At 46.5% G+C, this 19,495-nt stretch overlaps 2 protein-coding genes across 2 annotated transcripts; both read left to right on the top strand.

The window, feature by feature from the left end:
- The first annotated feature begins 1,041 nt into the window (after positions 1-1,041).
- Positions 1,042-12,095, top strand: LOC140904961 (butyrophilin subfamily 1 member A1). Its single transcript, XM_073327349.2, has 8 exons — positions 1,042-1,218; positions 3,321-3,398; positions 5,656-6,003; positions 6,394-6,672; positions 7,074-7,193; positions 7,605-7,625; positions 9,367-9,393; positions 10,591-12,095. Exons 2-8 carry the CDS (start codon positions 3,326-3,328, stop codon positions 11,349-11,351), a joined length of 1,629 nt encoding a protein of 542 aa, XP_073183450.2. The 5' UTR covers positions 1,042-1,218; positions 3,321-3,325; the 3' UTR covers positions 11,352-12,095.
- Positions 12,096-17,672: 5,577 nt separating this feature from the next.
- LOC140906610 (histone H2A.J) lies at positions 17,673-19,069 on the top strand. Its single transcript, XM_073330841.1, has one exon. It carries the CDS (start codon positions 17,752-17,754, stop codon positions 18,139-18,141), a length of 390 nt encoding a protein of 129 aa, XP_073186942.1. The 5' UTR covers positions 17,673-17,751; the 3' UTR covers positions 18,142-19,069.
- The last annotated feature ends 426 nt before the right edge of the window (positions 19,070-19,495 follow it).

The raw sequence follows: 19,495 nt of genomic DNA, 5'->3' as shown, positions 1-19,495 counted from the left end.
TTGTAAACAGTGCCCTTGTACTGGGCTGGGTGGAGCAGGACTGTCCCTGCAGTGCAATGATCCATCTCCCATTGCCCCTGGCCAGCCCCTCATTCTGAGGACTCTGCTCCATGTCCCCATTGCCCCCATGGGGGCCCAGAAATATGTTTAGCACCGGGCCCACAAAAGGTTAACCTGGCCCTGTTTGGGGCGCAGGTCTCTGGGGCGGAGTTTGGGTGCAGGAGGGGTGCAGGCTATGGGGAGTTCGGGTGAGGGGTGCAGGCTCTGACCTGGGCAGGGGATTGGGGTGCAGCAGGAGGGGGTGTAGACATGTGGACTCTGGGAGGAAGTTTAGCACCTCAGCACATTATATAAGAGAAAGGGGCCGCAGTGACTCCATAAAGATATAGAAACTGACAAAAGACTCTTAAATACTCCAAAGGCGTGGGGCAGAGTTGGAGGGCGGGAGCGCCTGGACAACATTTCACAGCATTCAGTCTCCCGGCTGTAGCCCAGCAGCACTTGTAGACGATAGAGAGGCGCTGCGGTGCCTAAGCATTGACTAGGGTGACCAGACGTCCGGCCGCTGCCTTTTTTCTTTTCTTTTTTCCTTTCCCCCGCTTCCCCCATGTGTCCCGATATTTTGTCCCTTTCATCTGGTCGCCCCTGGCCTGGACAGTCTGGGAATTGGGAGGCCTGGGCCTTTAGGAACCCGGCCCCAGGAACCCGCCCGCTGCCCCGGGGCTGGCTGGCTGGCAGCCTCCTGGGAGGGGAACGAAAAAAGCCTCCGCTCCCGTCGCTCCCCGCTATTTACAAGCACAGCAGGTGGCTCGTCCCACGGGGTCACTGTTCCCCCTTCTCCCCCTCCCTAAACGGGGGCTTTGTCCCCGCACAGGCTCCGGCAGCGTCTCCCGCCCCCCCGGCCGGACCGAACCCCGGCGACCACCCCCGGTTCCCCCCCCTTCAGCCCCTCTTCTGCCGCTACCTACAGTAGCTTGATTCCCCCCCGCCTCGGCCAGTCAGTGTCTGCCCCCTGCTCAGACCCTGGCACCCCGCGCTGCAGTCCCCGTCCCCCCCCGGAGAGGAGGCAGCAAGTCGGAAGGCGACGCCAGGGCAGAGGCAACAGCGAAGGTCACTGCGCAGGCTCAGCGCACCCCCCGTCGGGGAGCGGGCGCTGTTCGAGGCCTCCGGCCGCGGCGCCCCGGCCCCGGCGGACCCGGCTTGGAAGGGGACCTGCAGGTGCGAGGGGGCTTCGCGGGGCGGCTCCCTGCAGCGGACACCGGCCCAGCAAGGAGGGGGGCTGGGGCCTGCTCGGAGAAGGGCGGGGCACGAGGGGTTGCAGCCGGGGGGCGGGGAAGGGAGGGAGCCGAAGGCTGGGGGTCAGCGGGCGGGCGGGCGGCTCCTCCCTGGCCGTGGCAACGGTGGGCTCAGGACGGTGAGCGCTGGGCTGGGCGTACCCTGCTCCTTCGCCGCCTGCTGGGCCTTCTGCTCGGCGCCTGTGGCGGGGCGCGGCAGGCAGCAGCGGTCTAGGCTGCAGCACCTGGCCGTCGTAGGTGACTGTTACTTGTTACAGTCCCATGGTGGGCCAGGAGCCAGGGGGGCCGGACAACCTGTATAGTGGGGGTGCTGCTGTAACCCACACGCCTCCTGGGTGTGGTGTTCAGTCCCATCCAGTGCCAGACCACTTAGAAAGACAGGTTTCAGAGTAGCAGCCGTGTTAGTCTGTATTCGCAAAAAGAAAAGGAGGACTTGTGGCACCTTAGAGACTAACCAATTTATTAGAGCATGAGCTTTAAGAAAAGTCTGCTGCAGTTTCCACGATATGCATCTGATGAAGTGAGCTGTAGCTCACGAAAGCTTATGCTCTAATAAATTGGTTAGTCTCTAAGGTGCCACAAGTACTCCTTTTCTTTTCACTTAGAAAGAGAGATTAATGAGTCTGCTCTACAGGCTTAGCTAAGAGCCAACAGGCTGCAGAGCAGACTCATTAATCTCTCTAAGTGGTCTCGGTGCTACTGGATGGGACAGAACACCACAGCCAGGAGGGGTGTGGGTTACACTGAGAGTCATTGATGCATCCGATGAAGTGAGCTGTAGCTCAGGAAAGCTTATGCTCAAATAAATTGGTTAGTCTCTAAGGTGCCACAAGTCCTCCTTTTTGCGAATACAGACTAACACAGCTGCTACTCTGAAACCTGAATCAAACCGTGAACCCTGTACATGTTGGAAACCACTTCAAGCCAGGGGGTGCAGCAGCACCCTCGGCACCCATAGTTCCAGCACCAATGCCAGGAGCCCTTATGCTAGGTGCTATACACAGAATAAAAAGATGGTCCCTGCCCCAAACAGTTGGCAATGTAAAATCAGCATAATTCATTTTGGAATAAGGAAAATTCACCTTTCTGAGGTGTTAATTCTTTTCTTCTGAATGCTTCATATGTAAGTAGAATTCAATTTTTATTGTTATAATTGACAAAAATCAATTATTTTTAAGCATTTTTTATATTGGTTTAAACATTTCACAGTTGCAGGAAGTTTATGTGACGGGGAAATCAGACAATGACAATAGACGCTGAGATTCAGAAAGTTAAAACTTTATAACTGTGAAAACACAAACTGTCAACATCAAATGTCAAAATATACAAAGTAAATATCTTAAATCAAACTCTAAGAAGTTCTCCAGCAACTTTTTTTTTTTTTTTTACTTTGCGTCTCAATAAATTTCAGTTATTATCAATGGAAATATATTTTCATGGGTTTGTGTGTGTGGTGAAATCAACATTTACCAACAAAAATCTAATCCTTCGAAGCCTATTTATATGGCTGACATATGTGCCCTTTCATCATAACACTTCCACTTCATAGGCTGCATTTCATTGTTTTTGTGTTGTGTAGGAGAAGTCATTTGGGATTCTTTAGACCAAATTACTTATACCTAGCTCTTGTATAGTGCTTTTCATCTGTAGATCTCAAAACACATTACAAAGGAGAGAACTATCATTGTCCTTATTTCACACATGAGGAAACTGAGGCATGAAGTGATGTGACCTACCCAAGGTTATACAGTAGATGAGGGGGAAGAGGAATAGAACATAAGACTCCTAAGGTCCTGTCCAGTGCTCCATCCACTGGACCACACTGCAGATGAAAGGTGCTATTTAAATGTAAAATATGACTAGACTATAAACTCCTAATTCTCCCATTATAGTCTGAAAAATTTAGTTTGAACCTCATATTATTTTCACCTGAAAGAAAGTGTGATTTGATTTGTGAAGGCTCTCCAGACCCTTCCCCCAGAATTTTCTGGACATTGATGTGAACTCTTCTATTTTGTGTTGTAGGGGTTATGGAACTGTCTGCCAGCAGTGGGCTCTGGGCCTTTGTCTTCTTCTACCATATAGGAATCCTGGTCTCCTCAGGTAAGCAGGATCTGGACCTGGCTCCCAAGTCAAACCCTTCTCTCTGATCTTTACCTTAGCCACATGGTGGGAGAAGGGGCCACTTCTACCCAAGAACCATGTGGACAGAATCACAACAGCACCACCAAGGCATGTGGGAGGGAACAAGATGAGTGAATTCACATAGAAATAGGGGTTGTTCACGAGCCAGCTCTTGCACTGCTGTACAGTTTGAATGGCAGCACTGCATAAGAACAGAAGTCTAGGGAAGAAAGGAAGAGAGGAAAATAATTTAATCCATGTTATGAAGGGCAGCTGAAGAATGGAAATGAATAATTGTAGAGCACAAGCCCTTTGGCTTAAGGAGGAGGCTGATAATGAGATTTGTTGGGGTGGGATTGACGTGATTAAAGAGAGCTGGAGGATAGGCAATCAAGACCACTTGTTCAGGGAATTTAGAGACAAAGGGGAAAAAGGAGATGAAGTAGTTGGTGAAGTAGAGGGAGGGTTTCTTAAGGCTATTGAGAGCAAAGAAGAAAGGAGCTGTAGGAGAAAGAGAGGATGTAAACAAGAGATCCCGGGGGTGGGAGGTTTTTTTTTTTTAAATGTATTTTTACCAGAATGGGAGTGAAAGGGGTAATTTTCCTTGTATGTATTTAGTTAGGTGAAACAAACAAGCAAACAAAACCCACAAAAACATAAAACAACATACAATGTTAGGTCCAAGTGGTGGTGTACGATATCAAGAACTAAAGCTGATCAAACTGTTTGTCCCTAATGTAGGCCCCTTTCTGATCAGATCCATGTATCAATCCTGTTCTGTAGTAAGGTTGAAGCAAATAACGCACATGCAAACAAACTTTTGACAGGTTTCAGAGTAACAGCCGTGTTAGTCTGTATTCGCAAAAAGAAAAGGAGGACTTGTGGCACCTTAGAGACTAACCAATTTATTAGAGCATAAGCTTTCGTGAGCTACAGCTCACTTCTTCAGATGCATATCGTGGAAACTGCAGCAGGCTTTATATATACACAGAGAATATGAAACAATACCTATTCCCACCCCACTGTGTTTGTCGTGTGATTGCTCACTTAACTCACGGCCTATTGTTACTGCCTACTGATGTTGCGAATGAACTCTTTATGTGGGAGAATAATAAATGACTGGTAAATAACCAGTAACACACCTCTACTGTGAATTTTCCGATGAATGCTCACTTATGTTAAAATTCATGACACTTTCAGGCTAAACAAACATTTTCGCAAATGTCTGGTACTTGTTTGAATACTCATGATTGACTGAATTTTACCCCATGAATACGAATGGCCCAAACTCTGTGCTTTTATTCCTGAAAATCAGTAGTGAATGAGTTTTCTCAATATTTGTCCATCTTTATCAAGAACCTTAATTCTTTACCAGTCACCCATTCACCTCACACCTGGACATAGATCATAAACACACCTGGCTCAGGAATCACATGGCTTATAGTATTGTTGGAATTGGGCTATGGAGCTTTTTACTCCTAGGACATTAGTTCCAAATTGGGGTGAGGAGGTGGGAGTGAATTTGACAGAGAGGATCACCCAATAATTTTACTCCATGTATCTCCTAAATGGGACAGAGGACATTTTCCTGTTCACCTGTCATTGTGAGTCTCCTAAATCAAGACAGGTGCTGGAGAATGGAGTCTCTAGAAAAAGTTTGCAAATATAGGGTTCAATCCTGAAAAGTGCTATGTGCACTTGCTGGGGGGATTGTCCAGTGCTCTTGGCTCTCCATTTTAGGAATAGGGCATACTGGTTAGTGTGGTTGGGTGGGAGAGACACATTAGTGAGCAGGAAATCTGCCTGGACCATGGTAGTGGTAACAAAAAATGTGAGAGTTGTGAGTGGTGATGTATGGGCTGTCGAGACTGCTGCTGAGTGATGGTGGGTAGGGGTGGCGGTAAGCAATTCTTGTATTTTCAGGTTATGCTCCTTCCCAGTGCTATCAGATTTAAAAGGAGTAGCTCCCACTCCACCTGTTGGATGCTCGGTTTGTCCAGGATGCTCCTCCACATGATTTGCCCCTGTGTAATGGTGGTCATAGTCTCCTTTGTCACTCTGTTGGAGTTTTGTTTTTTGGTGATGAAGATGGTTGGTAGTAATAGCGAGGAGAACTACAGTGTTGAGAATGCAGATGGTTATAATCCAGAATGTGGTGGAGGTGGGGTTTGGCAATGTTGGAACTGAATAGGGAATAAGGTGCTGGTGTTAATACCTTTCATGATATCCCTTTCAGAAAGCTTTACCCTGAAAGGATCAGATTCTCCAGTGATTGCCACAGTTGGCACAGATGTCATCCTTCCATGCCAGCTTTCACCTAGGACCAGTGCCAAACAGATGGAAGTGAGATGGCATAGCAGTGAGATTGCTGGCCTGACCCATCATTATGAGAATGGGCATGATGCCCTGCAGAAGCAGAACCCACACTACCAGGGAAGGACAGAGCTGTTCAAGGAGGAGCTTCCCAATGGCAATGTCTCTCTACTGTTGAAGAAGGTTCAGGTGGCAGATGGAGGCAGCTATGTCTGCTTCATTGGCAACAAATCGAATTATTTGGAAAGCCTTGTGGAGTTAAAGGTTGGAGGTAAAGTAGGCTCTTCTTGTCAGTGAATTGCTCTCTGTTTTAGCAGGTGACATGTATCCCTTCACTGATGTGTATCCCCCCGCAAACGCACACATTTTCCTCTGGCATTTTTTTGTTTCATTTCAAATCTCTGCCAGGTATCTAAGCAGTTATTATCCACCTCTAATCACCAAGATGCAATGGCAGCTGGCAGCAGTTACTGAGAGGCCTTGGTGACTGGCTGTGGCTATAGAGGGCCATGATGTTCCTCTGCTGGCTACACATTATCATAGAGCATCAATGCACGTGCTAGTGATACTAACATGGTGAATCCTTTCCCTCCCAATGGGAACAAAGTAGTGGTGTTTCCATGTTGAGTAAGCGAATATTACTTGGTTTGCTTTGACACAGCTGTTGGCACAGGCCCGACAATCTCTGTGCACCGTTCCCAGGACCAGGGAGTGACACTCACTTGCAGTTCAGAAGGGTGGTATCCAGAACCAGCAATAATGTGGGCTGACAGGCATGGTCAAAGACAGAACTCAACTATGTTATCTGTAAAAGATGTTCAAGGTCTACACAATATTCAGAGTCACATGGATGTGAAAGATAACAAAAGCCAGGTCTTGGTGTGTCGGCTCCAAAGCAACTTCTGGGACCAGACAAGACAGTCGGAGCTGCAACTTTCCAGTAAGGCTTTCCTATTTCAAAGAGTTTGTCTGGGTAGTAAAAGACAGGGTATTGGTTTGCTGAACATAACTGGTTAGGGCAGGACAGAGCCACAGGAAGCAGGAACTTTACAGTTTGCCTTCTTGGAATTTCTAATTTCTCTGAACATCCCCTCTTTATTTTGTGTATGGTATTTAAAAATACATAGTATCATATGTTGTAGCTAGGGCTTATGGTGGATGAGGGAATCTAGATGAGATGCTTGTAGTTTGGGGGAGGTTGGGGGAACTTTAGAGCCGCTTATGGAGCGTCCTAGATGTGGACACCTGGCATGAAGGATGTCAGTGAGACACCCTGAGACTCCGTCCAGTTCTAAAGTTATTTTCTTCCTGAACTAACAACCCCATTCTCTTTCATTTCAGGTGATTTATTCCCATATGATAAACACCCATATGTAGTCACCATAGTAATATTATGTCTATTGCTCGTTATATTTGGTGTGGTTACAGGCTTCATATTCAAAACAGAGAGAGAATCCAAAGGTATGTTCCTGGTCCTTTCCCAGTGTAGAATATTCTCCATAGACAAATGCATCCTGAGTTAGAGATTAAAAGCAAGAATTAGGTATGGAATGTGTGATGGGACAAAAACATCAATAAGATGTTACTATTTTCAGCTCCTGTGAATGATTGGTTCTGCCCCTTGGCCCTGAGAATTTTCTCTGTTACATTTAGATTTCCCAGACTCACCAAAAAATGCTTATTTTTTCCAACATTTGTCCAATTTCGCTGAAATAGATCTCTGTGGGAAGGAGACCCTTTGGTCATGGGAATGTAGCATCAACACAGGATGAGGGTGTTGCATAGGTTGGCTGAGGATGGACACATTGATGTAGGTATAATACCAGTTGATGATCTCTTTGCACATTCATCTCTTCTCTTTTCTTCCCTCAGGAAAGCTTCAAATTGCAAAAGGTATGAAATTTGTTTTTCTAGAATGGACTTCTTTGGTCTCTCTCTGTATCTTCCTCTCTTTTCATTACTGTCTGTCTCTCCCAGTCCCTGCTCTTCTATTGTGTTTGTCTGTGTTTCTCTCTCAGGAGCCTGAGGATTCATTCAGAAGGATAATTGTCTGTCTCTTCACTGATGGGTGCATCACCCCCCTTTTGGGTTGTTGAGTGAGACAGTTGGTGGTTCTCCTTTTCAGTGTGGGATAACAGTTATAACTTGTAACATGTTCAAGTTCACTAATGTTTTACACATGCCCTGCTGGCACGCACCCCAACCACACTTGGAGCACACAGGTGTCTTGGTATTGCTGCCTGTGACTGGATTTCTATGATCCTGTCTTTCTGATGTGTTGTTTTGGAGCTGCTTTAGTGACTCCATAGTTAAGGTTCTAAGACAGTTGTCATTACGTCTATAACTTCCTTAAAACAAACAAAACTCAAATTTACTTTCTTCCTGAAATTTGGCATATGTGATCTCGTAGCATGAAGGTGTGTTTTTATGTATATTTTTGAAAGTTTGAGGTTAATCTGATAAGGCAGTTTGGGGAATCTGAGACTTTGATTTGAGTGATGACAGCTGTTCTACTTTTTGAAAAATCTAACATTTTGTATCTCACTGTGATCTACAAACTGCACATTTCTTTTATACGCTAGTTTTTAGTGAACTCTATCAGACCTTAGAAAGTCCACTCAGAGGTGTGTGCGTGTGCGTGTGTGCACGCGCGCAAGGGGAGGATATGTACTTCTCCCCATGCTGTCTTGACTTCTCTGTTCTTCTTGCTCCCACATACTCCTCCATAAGAGTTGCTCAAAAATGGGGGGGCCTCCTTCTGGCATATGTCAAAGTGATCAGTAATAGTGGGCAAAGTGCACGCTGGATAAAGTTGGGGGCAGGGAGGGACTCTGAGGGCAGGGGGAACGGCAGCATGCTGAAAATGGCATTTCTTCCAACCTGCTCCCTAAGTTCTATGCAGGAGACATGGGGAGTGAAGAACTCCTTCTCTGGCTGCTTCCTGCTGCTCCCTGGTTTGGTCTCCAGAACTTCCTATCAGCTGAACAGATGTGAACGTTCCATTGTGGAGAACTTATTTAAAATAACAAATTAAAGTAATATTTGGTCCTGTGCACTAGATCTCAACTAACTGAATTCAGTAAATTATGTTTTATCTCCCTGCCTTGTTCTGTTTTCTTGCTGGATAATATACAGATATTTCTATATCTTTATTTAACTCAACACCTAAGGACCATATTTTTAAGTGGGTATGTAAAGTTAAGTTTCTAAGCCCATATTTAAATACCAAAATAAGAGGCCCAACTTTTCAAAAGTACTGACCACCCAGCAGCTCCCATTGACTTCAGTGAATCTGCTGGGTATACAGCACTTTAGAAAGTCAGGTCGTTTATTTAGGTATTTCAGTGTGTGTGTGTATAGGTGGAGTCTAAGTGTAAATATGAACTTTTGGAGTTGGCCTTTAAAATATATATATATATATATTTTTTTAAGGTGTCACAACCAATGAACTCCTTGTCCGGTTCATTTCAAATCTGGGAGAAGAATTCTATCTCAATGACATACCTAACTTACCAGTTTTGAGACTAATAGTTCTTTTTCTGTGGATTGTAAGAGAAGGGTCACAATTGGGTTTAGAGTGCAAACTCCATTAACTTTGGTATTCTTTCCTAACTTCTCTTGTTTCACATTTCAGAGCTATTGAAGGCCCGAAACTCAGCTGGTGAGTAACCAAAAAAACAGTTACTTTATTTATTCTTCGGTATCTCAGTGAAATTACCTCCTTTTTAGTCCAGCACCACGTTCTGAAGGTCTGTCTTCTGCTCAGTGTACATGAAGAACTTACCTCAGTAATGGAGGTGGACAAGCTAAATCCAATGTTTTGCCTTCTTCTTGGAGAGGAATGATCATTCAAAGAATGGGTGGGAGGGAACTATAAAAAGGAGAGGAACTTGTGAGCCTTCCTGAAAGTTGTGGCTCACAGTCCCAGTCTCTGTCACCACCGTGTCAAATTCCTTTTTCTTATTATTGGAGTTCTGAGTAGACCTCATTGCAGAGGGATAAATCCACATGAAATTTAAGTAATTACTCTAATTTACATTGGTGTCACTGAGAGCAGAGTTTGTTTCTAAATGTGTGTGAAAGTGCACACTACCTACCAGAGTGACCAAAAGGGAGTCTCTGCCAATCAAAGTGTGATCCCCCCCCCCATTGTCTTTAAAAAATAGTCCTGTGGGATTCCATATTTACTGTCTGTCAATGATTTCCAGAGGAAATTTACTTATTTTACAAATAAAAAGATACCTTTTCTAGCCACCAATTATAAAATACAATCTGGGCTCTGAAAGTCCAGCTAGGGTCTTTCCTGCAACCTGAGTGTCTCCAAATTTAAGCCATCACTGATACCTGTGCAAACCCCATTCAATGGATTTGGCCAGGTGTAACTGAGATTTAATGAAGACTTCTGTTGTTAAACTACAAGAAGGAATGGGATCCAGCTAACTTTCTTATCTGTGTGGCACTCACAGGCAAAACCCTGCAAATCTGCAGGTATCCGCTTTATATCTGCCAATCATGTTTGCGGATCATGGATTGGATGCAGATATAAATTTTGATCTGCGCAGTGCTCTACCCACAGGAGCAAGAAGCAGTCTTAGTCAGTAAAGTAAGCAGATATAAATTTGGATACACTCAGGGCACAGTTCTGATGAGTAAGAAGAAACAATGCTTACTTAAAATGTGTTTCTAATCTGAAAATGATTTAAGGCTGTAGAGGGACCTCAGGGAATCAGGAAGACAGGTAGTGAATGTAGGGGATGCTTCTGTGAATTGGGTGATGCAGGAAGTGAATGTTCACCCATGCTTGTTTTTTTTGTTTTTTGTGTCCCCCCCCCCAATGTGTCTCCATTTAATTGTACAGTGCAAATTAGAGTGGATCCTAACACAGCCCATCCCAACCTTCATATTTCATCGGATTGCCTACATGTAAGCCACAGTGACCAGAAGCAAGAGGTGACTGATACTCTGGAGAGATTTGATGGATGGGCCTGCGTGCTGGGATCTGAGACCCTCAGAGCTGGGAAGGAATATTACTGGGAAGTGTATGTGGGAAATAAGACAGACTGGGATCTTGGGGTTACAGATGGGAAGGCTAATAGGAAAGGCTGGCAGGATTTGAAGCCAGAGAATGGGTACTGGGGGATACGGTTTTTTAACAGTACTGATTATATAGCCTTTGAGGATCCTGAAGTTAAACTAAAACTTGGCAAACAGCCTAAAGTAGTGGGGATTCACTTAGATGGTAAGGCTCAGAGGTTAGATTTCTATGATGTTTCAGACATGTCTCACATCTACACTTTTAGCCTGAAATTCCCTCTGGATGTATACCCCTATTTCTGTCCTGGTCTGAACAAAAATGGGAAAAACAAAGACCCTCTCAACCTTTGTTTTCTCTCGCCTGACTACTCTGACCTAATGTCTTCAACTTCCATTCCTTCACCTCACATCTCCACTTCAGAGCTCTTGGAAGGCACTAATGGAAAGGATGTGGCTGTAGAACACTCCAACCTCAAAAATAGTGATGATGCCACCCTTCCATTTCTACACCAGGCTCCTTTCATACAGAAGCAGGAGCCATCCCCTCAATCTGGCAACATGCACAAACTGTGTATAGGTTCTTAGTTCTTTAGTTAGCTGTTGGACTGTGGGGTTTATCGTCCACCCCAAACGTGTTTCTTTGTGAGGGCTTAAATTCCCAAGTCCCAGGGGTTTAAGGCCTGCAAGTCCTGCAGTCAACCCATGCCAATGGGCGACGCCCATGACGCTTGTTTAAAGTGTCTGGGGGAGGCTCATCGAGCAGACAAGTGCAGGATTTGTAAAGGGTTTCACCCCGGAACAAAAAAGGAGCAAGACTTTCACCTCAAGCAGCTCCTTATGATGGCGGCACTCAGACCACAACCTCCAGTGGCATGGCAAGACCCGGCACTGAGCTCATGGGTGCGCAGTGCCCTGGTGGCAGTGGTGGAAGCAGCACTGTGGAAGGAATCTGGCAGAAACCCATGGCACTGCCACACCCTGGCGCCAAAGCCGGCAGGATTCACCCGGCAATGCTCCCATTCCCAGGCGCAGAAGCAGCACAGGAAGCAAGGGAGGAGTGGATCTCCATCCCAGAGACCCACCTGTGATGATGCGTTCTATATGTTTTAAGGAAATACGCTTATGAGTGTAAATCATGTAACTGGACTATGCTTTATGCAGAAGGTCTCTTGTAAGGTATCATTACAAAGCTTATGATCTACTGCATGTGTTCATCCTATTTGTTTGCATGTATTAGTTCTATCTCTGGAGTTAGGATAATAAGATATGAACGTCTATTACTGATGTAAACATGTTAAATGGAAGCCATAAAGGGTGCTTCAGAATCAATGACCTGTGAAAGGGTTTGTTTACCTGCAAGCCTTCCTGGGTACATGTCGGCCTGTTACCCGAAACTGGGCCAGCTGGTAAGCTGAGGGAGGACTAATGACCCACCAGAGTTTGGGAGAAAGCAGCACGTTTATTATACTGATAGCTAAGCTCAAAAGAAGAGAGGTGGGGGTCACACTCACATGCTCACACGACCAGGACAGGCACAGCACTGGAGATTTCAGGATCCTTCAAGGTAAGTGTCCCACAGCGCAGCGATGGATGGTGCGATGAAGGTAAGTCTTCCTGAGGCACGCTGGAATGCAACATGGAACATACAACACTGAACACAGACTTTGTCATGATACTATAACCATGGTATTTCTGTAACTCTTCAGCGGATACCCGCTCTCCTGATGTTCTGGTTCAGAGGCTGAAAGATAGAAGCTTAGAAACAAATTAGCACCATGCTCCCACCGCGGCAGACCCTGCTCGTTTAAGTTGTCCGCGGTGTACCCATTTTCACTCCAGGGTCCCATGGCCAGTCAGGGTATCCAGGGTGCTAGTCATGGCTTGATGGGCTAGCATGGGGGAACCCAGGTGAACATATACTGGGTATTGCAAAAGGTAAAGGCAAATTGGTCTTGGCTCTCTGGAACCAGGGGCAGGGGGAAGAAGCCATTTGCTAAATCAGTCACTGAAAACCACTGTGCCTCAGGCAGAATACTTTCCACAAATGCGGTCATGTCTGCCACCACTGGAGCCCACTGGGGGGTGCAAGCCTTGATCTGATGGTAATCTATAGTTAATTGCCAGGTCTTCACATCTGCCTTGCGGACTGGAGCACCCACAGGGAAAAATTAGTGGGTATTCTGCACCTAGCAGCAGCCAAGGTCCCCTCACCCCCCTGCCCCACTTCCTCCTCCCCTAAATACGCCATGTCCCCTCTCCTCCACCTACCTTCCGGTGCTTCCTGCCCAGCTGCCACCAAACAGCTGTTTGGCAGCGCTAACACACTCTGGAAAGGAGGGGGAGGAGCCGGAACATGGCGCATTCAGGGGAAGAGGCGGGGTTGGGGTGGGGATTTGGGGAGGGAGTTGGAATGTGGGTGAGAAGAGGCGGGACTGGGATGGGGCCTCATGGAAGGGGTGGAGTGGGGCTGGGGCTGGGGAGCAGAGCTGGCATGGGAAAGAGGGGAAGTTGGCGCCTATGAATTGTGGCACCACTCCCTGGGCCAGCTCTGCTCAGTACCATCCTGGTCCCGGTCCATGTCTTTGGACTCAGAGACAGAGTCTAGATACTCAGAACAGGTCCGGCACTGGTCAGTCCGTGGAGGGCCTGAGGTGAGAGCTGGGCCGTAGCCTGCATAGTGGCAGGGACCAACGCAGTGGCCATTTTGGATCCCATGGGCATACCACCAGGCACAGGGCACCCAATCTAAAGGTTCCTGGTTGGTGACCTCTGAACTGAGGGTGCAGGAGGCTTCAGCAAGTCGCCCCACCCCTAGGGGTGGGGAGGAGGTACCATTTCCTCACACACACCTTGGAGCCAACCCCAGTTCCTGAGCCTGATCCAGGTTTGCCTGGCCCAGTCAGTGAGACAGGACAGGAGGTCACTGGAGAGCAAGAGGGTCAGAAGAACCTTGTTCCCCCATAAGCCTCCTCGTCTTCCTTCCCAGACAAGGCAGTTGCAGGCACCTCTGTCTCAGGACCACCCCCCGTAGACAGATGCACCCACCAGGACCTCCTTCCCAGGGAGCCGTGAAACATGGGCCTGCAGGCCAAGGAGGTGGTGGAGTCGGAGGTCCTGATGGTCGAAATCCTGGCCCTGGAAGGCCCATCGAGGGTGGCTCTACCCCTCATCAAGACCATACAGGCTAATGCTAAGACCATTTGGCAGACCCTGGCCTCCATCCCTCCCACCGTGAAGGGCATGGAGAGGAAGTATTTTGTCCTATCTAAGGGGTATGAATACCTTTTCACATGCCCGCAGCCTTACTCGGGGGTGGTGGCTGCGGTGAATGAGAAGGAAAGGCAGGGGCAATGAGCCCCAGCACCTAAGTCCAAGGACGCCAAGCGCCTGGATTTATTTGAGCACAAAGTGTACTCTACAGGGGGGTTAAATATCAGGGGGGTAGCCGTGTTAGTCTGAATCTGTAAAAGCAGCAAAGAGTCCTGTGGCACCATATAGACTAACGGATGTATTGGAGCATAAGCTTTCGTGGGTGAATACCCACTTCGTCAGATGCATGTACTGTATGGTGGGGTTGCAACTCAGGATTGCCAACCAGAAGGCAATTCTGAGTAGATACAGCTTCAACTCCTGTAAATCGATGCTCATATTTAAGGAGCTGATGCCAACTGAGTCCAGGGAAGAGTTTGGAGCTATAGTGAAGGAGGGCAAGGTGGTGGCACAGCCCTCTTTACAGGCCTCACTGGATGCTGCAGACTCAGTGGTGCATACCTTGTTCTCTGGTATCGCCATGAGGTATAGCTTATGGCTGCAGCCTCGGGACTCTCACCTGAGGTTCAACAGATGATGCAGGACTTGCTTTTTGATGGCTCAGGTCTGTTCGTGAAGCAGGCTAACTCTAGGCTCCATAGCCTAAAGGACTCAAGGGCTACCATTAAATCCTTGGGTATGCCCACCCTGGCAACCCAACACAAACATTTCAAGCCTCAGCAACAACAGCAGCAATTCTATCCTCGGCTGAGGCAGGATTTTTATAGGAGAAGGGGCAGGAATGGCGGAAGAAAGCTTTCCAATCCCCTGGCTAGAGAGAGCCAGGGCCCAACTAACTCATCGCTGGGTTCCAAGCAGGCCTTTTGAAGGGGCGCCTGAGGATGGTACACCACATCCTTCCCCATCCTTTTTTAATCGTTTGTCCCACTTCTACCATGCTTGGTCCCAAATAACTTCTGACTGTCGGATCCTCCATATGGTGGAAGTGGGATATTCTTTTCAGTTCTGCTGTTGCCATCCGTCCCACCCCCTTTTCCCATCCCTCTTCAGGGATCCCTCTCACGAGCAATTCCTTATTCAGGAGGTGCAGGAGCTCCTCGCCATGGGAGTGGTGGAGGAAGTTCCTCAGTAGCATGTCTCCCCTCTCTACCAGCTATGCTATTTACCGGTTATTTAATATATTACAAGTCAAAATCTCCCACTCATCACATTTCCTCCTCCCCCATATCTCCTTTAGTGCGCCCCAAGTCCCTGTTCAAAAAAAGTATTTGCTGTTTTCCTAAATCAGGGCGAGCAAACTTTTTGGCCTGAGGGCTGCATCAGGTTTTGGAAATTGTATGAAGGGCTGGTTAGGGGAGGGGGGTGTTGCCTGGCCCCCACCCTCTACCCACCCCCCCCGCTTCTGGCCCTGATGCCCCCCCCTCCCCTGGACTCCTGCCCCATGCACCCCCGCTGCTCCCTGACCATCCCCGGAACCCCTGCCCCTCACTGCTCCCCACCACCCCATCCAACCCCCCCCTTCCTGACTGCCCCCCAGGGGACTCCTGCCCCCATTCAACCCCCCTGTTTCCCACCCTCTGACCGCCCCAACCCCTATCCACACCCTCGCCCCCTGACTACCACCCCAAACTCCCCTGCCCTCTATCCAAAACCCGCCCCCCCCACTCCTTGCCCCCCTTACCGCGCTGCCTGGAGCACCGGTGACTGGCGGCACTACAGCCGTGCTGCCCAGCTGTAGCCAGCCACGCCCCGCGCAGCACAGAGCACCGGGTCAGGCCGGGCTCTGCAGCTGCGCTGCCCCAGGAGCTCGCTGCCCCACGGCCCAGAGTATTGTGCTGGTGGCACAGTGAGTTGAGGCTGAGGCTGAGGCGGAGGGGGAACAGCAGCGGAGGGGACGGGGGCTAGCCTCCCGGGCCAGGAACTCAGGGGCTGAGCGGGAGGGTCCCACGGGCCAGATGTGGCCCGCGGGCTGTAGTTTGCCCACCTCTGTCCTAAATAGTCAACGTTGTGCAGCTATCCAAGCGGGGAAGGAATGCATTACTGAGGATTTTAAATGCATTTTGTGGTAGCATCTAAAGACCTCAGTCAGGCCATGTCCCCATTGTGGTAAACATATCAGAAATGACAGTCTCTTTCTCAAAGACCATTACTGTTCTCAGTAATTTCACTATCTGTGCTGATGATGACTCTTATATGTTGCTCTTAAACCACATATAGTTGCTCCCATAACAATGAAGGTCCTCTCCCAGGTGGTTTCTGACTCAGATTTGGTTGATAGCTAATATTCATGGTGGGACTGGAAATACTGAATACAGGAGGCACAGTGATGACACTTCTAACATGGGCAGATCATTACAACTGGGTGGAGGTTAGGTTCTCTTTTTGCTCCAACTTGAGGTGCTGAACCTATTTAATGGTTCTCTTTTAGGGCCAGATGGTGATAGCCTTATACCTGGAGAAATCCTACTGAAGTCAATTGGACTACTTATGTAATTAGATATTTTTCATTTTGTCTAATGGTATCACAAACTGTTCCTCAGAGACTGATAGACCATATTAGGGTTCCAAAACATTCAAAGAGATAATGTTGTCTAGCCTTGACCAGTGTAAAACTTAACCTGGATGATTTGTTTCCAGAGTAACATACTCTTATTTGGTTACTTATTTTTGTAAAAAAAACATTTTCCAATCCCACCACATTTGTCACTGTGATGGTCGCAAATATTGTTGATTTAACTCCCTTCCTTCCTCAAAGAAAAGTATCTCAATTTCTTGTTTAGCTTTTCTTGACAAACTAATCACTTTTTGTGATATTCTAACTAAATATGTCAAGCTAAACACAGTTTACTCAGAATTATTCCCATTCCTAAAAAGATATACATTATTGCCATTGAAGACAAACTGTTTCCACTTCTAAATAGCTGTACATTTTTGCTACCAAAGAATGGCTGCTGAGCTTTTCTCACAGCAATGGTATTTTGACTGTATACATTTTAGATAGCATGTATCCTATTTTTTTTTTTTTGGCTGAAAATATCTAAGATATATACTTGGATCTTCCGGTAAGATGTTTAAAAGACATTAATTATCCCCTTTTTATTCACTTGGGAGCAAGCAGCAAACTAAATACAAGTATCTCATTTATGGCAAGATTCATGCAGGGGGAAAAAAAAACATTCTACTCTGTTCTCCTTTTAATCATCCTTGAATCAATTATTTTATAATTAACTAGATATCCCACACCACACCAATGTGGAAGGACCAGTTATTACTTCTGCAGACAGAAAAGCACTAAAATAGTCTAGGAGACACATACTCAAAGTACATACTGTAAAAGAAAAGCCTCAGGTTTACAAAGACAGGTTAATCAATTAAGAAGAAAAGGAGTACTTGTGGCACCTTAGAGACTAACACATTTATTGTCACTACTGAGGGCCGTTTAGATGGAGCAAGACAGCCTCTGAGAAGTGCGGGACAGGGAGGGGGCGCAGAAGGAGGAAGGGTAAAATTACAGTAACTACTGACTAGCCATTGGTCAGATTCAGATCCGCATCACCATTGGTGGAACAGACCATATTCATTTTTTAGCCAATCACAAATTACATTACGAGTCACACGGACAGGATAAAAGGACAGACATCGGGGCGCTACTGCGCGCTCAGGGCAGGTTTAGCAGATTGTGGGCGGGGTAGTTGTTGCTAGAGAACGAATTACAATGTCGGGCAGAGGAAAGCAGGGAGGTAAGGTGCGGGCTAAGGCGAAGTCTCGCTCCTCCCGGGCTGGGCTGCAGTTCCCGGTGGGCCGTGTGCACCGTTTGCTTCGCAAAGGCAATTATGCGGAGCGGGTGGGCGCTGGCGCCCCGGTCTATATGGCTGCGGTGCTGGAGTATCTGACTGCTGAGATTCTGGAGCTGGCTGGCAACGCGGCGCGAGACAACAAGAAAACCAGGATCATCCCCCGTCACCTGCAGCTCGCCATCCGAAACGACGAGGAGCTCAACAAGCTGCTGGGGAAAGTCACGATCGCTCAAGGGGGTGTCCTGCCCAATATCCAGGCCGTGCTGCTGCCCAAGAAAACTGAAAGTCATAAGGCCAAGAGCAAATGAAACTGACCAAGAAGAAAGGTGAATCCTTCAACTTCACAGCTAACCCAAAGGCTCTTTTTAGAGCCACCTACTGTCTCAAAAAAAGAGTTACATCGCATTAAAACAGAAAGAGCAGCCTTGTTTGTTAAGTAGAAACCGCCCACCCCTTTAGTAGGGATCGCCAAAAATTTAAGCACTTATTAGTGATTCTCCTCCCCCTCGCCCACCCCCATTACTTTTCATGAGTAACGGAAGCCCCTTTTGGGGAGGGAAAACTAGGCACCAAGCCTTTGTTCTTCCAGGTTCCATAAATATCGATGGGGTAAAATCAGATTGTAAACTGTGTATATATAATAATAGGAAACCACTGAGAAAAATAAATATTCAATAGCACCAAGTGATTATGGTGCATTCTATGTTGAATCCATCCTGTTCTCTTAGAGACGAAAGCCTTGTTTTAATGTTGCTGCGACAAATCAAACAAATATACACAATTTTATCCAAGTTATCTTTCACCTGCCCTGGGGTTCTTTATTCTCATATTTAAAGAACTGTCCCCCAAATATTGATTGGTCCCTTTGAACCCAAAATAATAGTGAAACCCTAATTCCTTTAAAAGGGGGTTTCAAATTCTTCAAGTACACAGAACAGTTTTTAACACGTTTAATTTCGAATACATATAGCACATCATACTGTCTAACCCATTCCCTCTGTAGTTTGGATAAATTAGGGGTTTGTGGGAGATTGGTTAATTTGATATAGCAAAAGAGATTTGGTCCCCATTTATGATTATATATTGCATATGAAACTGGTCTGTGGGTTCAAAAATGTCACAAATGGAAGGAAAAAGTAGTAACAGGAAAAACATCTTTTTAAATGGCTACCCTTGATTTAAAATCTAATCTCATATAGTACCATTAGGAATCACTTGTAACAACACAAGGCAGAACCGTGTGATTTATTAAAGGGATGTGTCCTTATCTATTATGGGAGAGCTCTGCATTTGATTTAATAATATAAGGGAATGTTTTCTTCTATTTCTTCACTGTGTGTGTTAACCTTATTGTATAATTTTGTTGTGAAAGTTTGCATCATACCTTTCTATCTTGTAAGAGAGATGTGTGATTGTTATTTCTATTTTAAATTGTTCCTTATTAACATAAATCCATCACTAATTGAACAATAATGTGTAATATGCAATGTTCTAGTCCTAAAGCAAAGATACATGTCAGTGGCAATTTGCTGAAGTTTGTAATGCACAAGAATGAAAAGACCTTAGCAATAGCCATGCCCTTTAGACAATGGATCAGGATTTCAAAAGTTGATTACTGGATCAATTCAGAATGCAGTGTTGCGTTAATGAATGTTAATATTT

This window comes from Lepidochelys kempii, chromosome 1 (assembly GCF_965140285.1).
Source record: "Lepidochelys kempii isolate rLepKem1 chromosome 1, rLepKem1.hap1, whole genome shotgun sequence".
NCBI classification, from domain to species: Eukaryota; Metazoa; Chordata; order Testudines; family Cheloniidae; genus Lepidochelys; species Lepidochelys kempii.
This window is presented reverse-complemented; position numbering and strand designations above follow the sequence as displayed.

Bases quoted from the DNA above. Each gene is read 5' to 3' on its own strand.
- LOC140904961 (XM_073327349.2), top strand. From the start codon at position 3,326: ATGGAACTGTCTGCCAGCAGTGGGCTCTGGGCCTTTGTCTTCTTCTAC. The intron at 6,004-6,393 runs GTAAAGTAGGCT...GCTTTGACACAG, and splicing joins TGTGGAGTTAAAGGTTGGAG to CTGTTGGCACAGGCCCGACA. The intron at 7,626-9,366 runs GTATGAAATTTG...TTCACATTTCAG, and splicing joins AAAGCTTCAAATTGCAAAAG to AGCTATTGAAGGCCCGAAAC.
- LOC140906610 (XM_073330841.1), top strand. From the start codon at position 17,752: ATGTCGGGCAGAGGAAAGCAGGGAGGTAAGGTGCGGGCTAAGGCGAAG.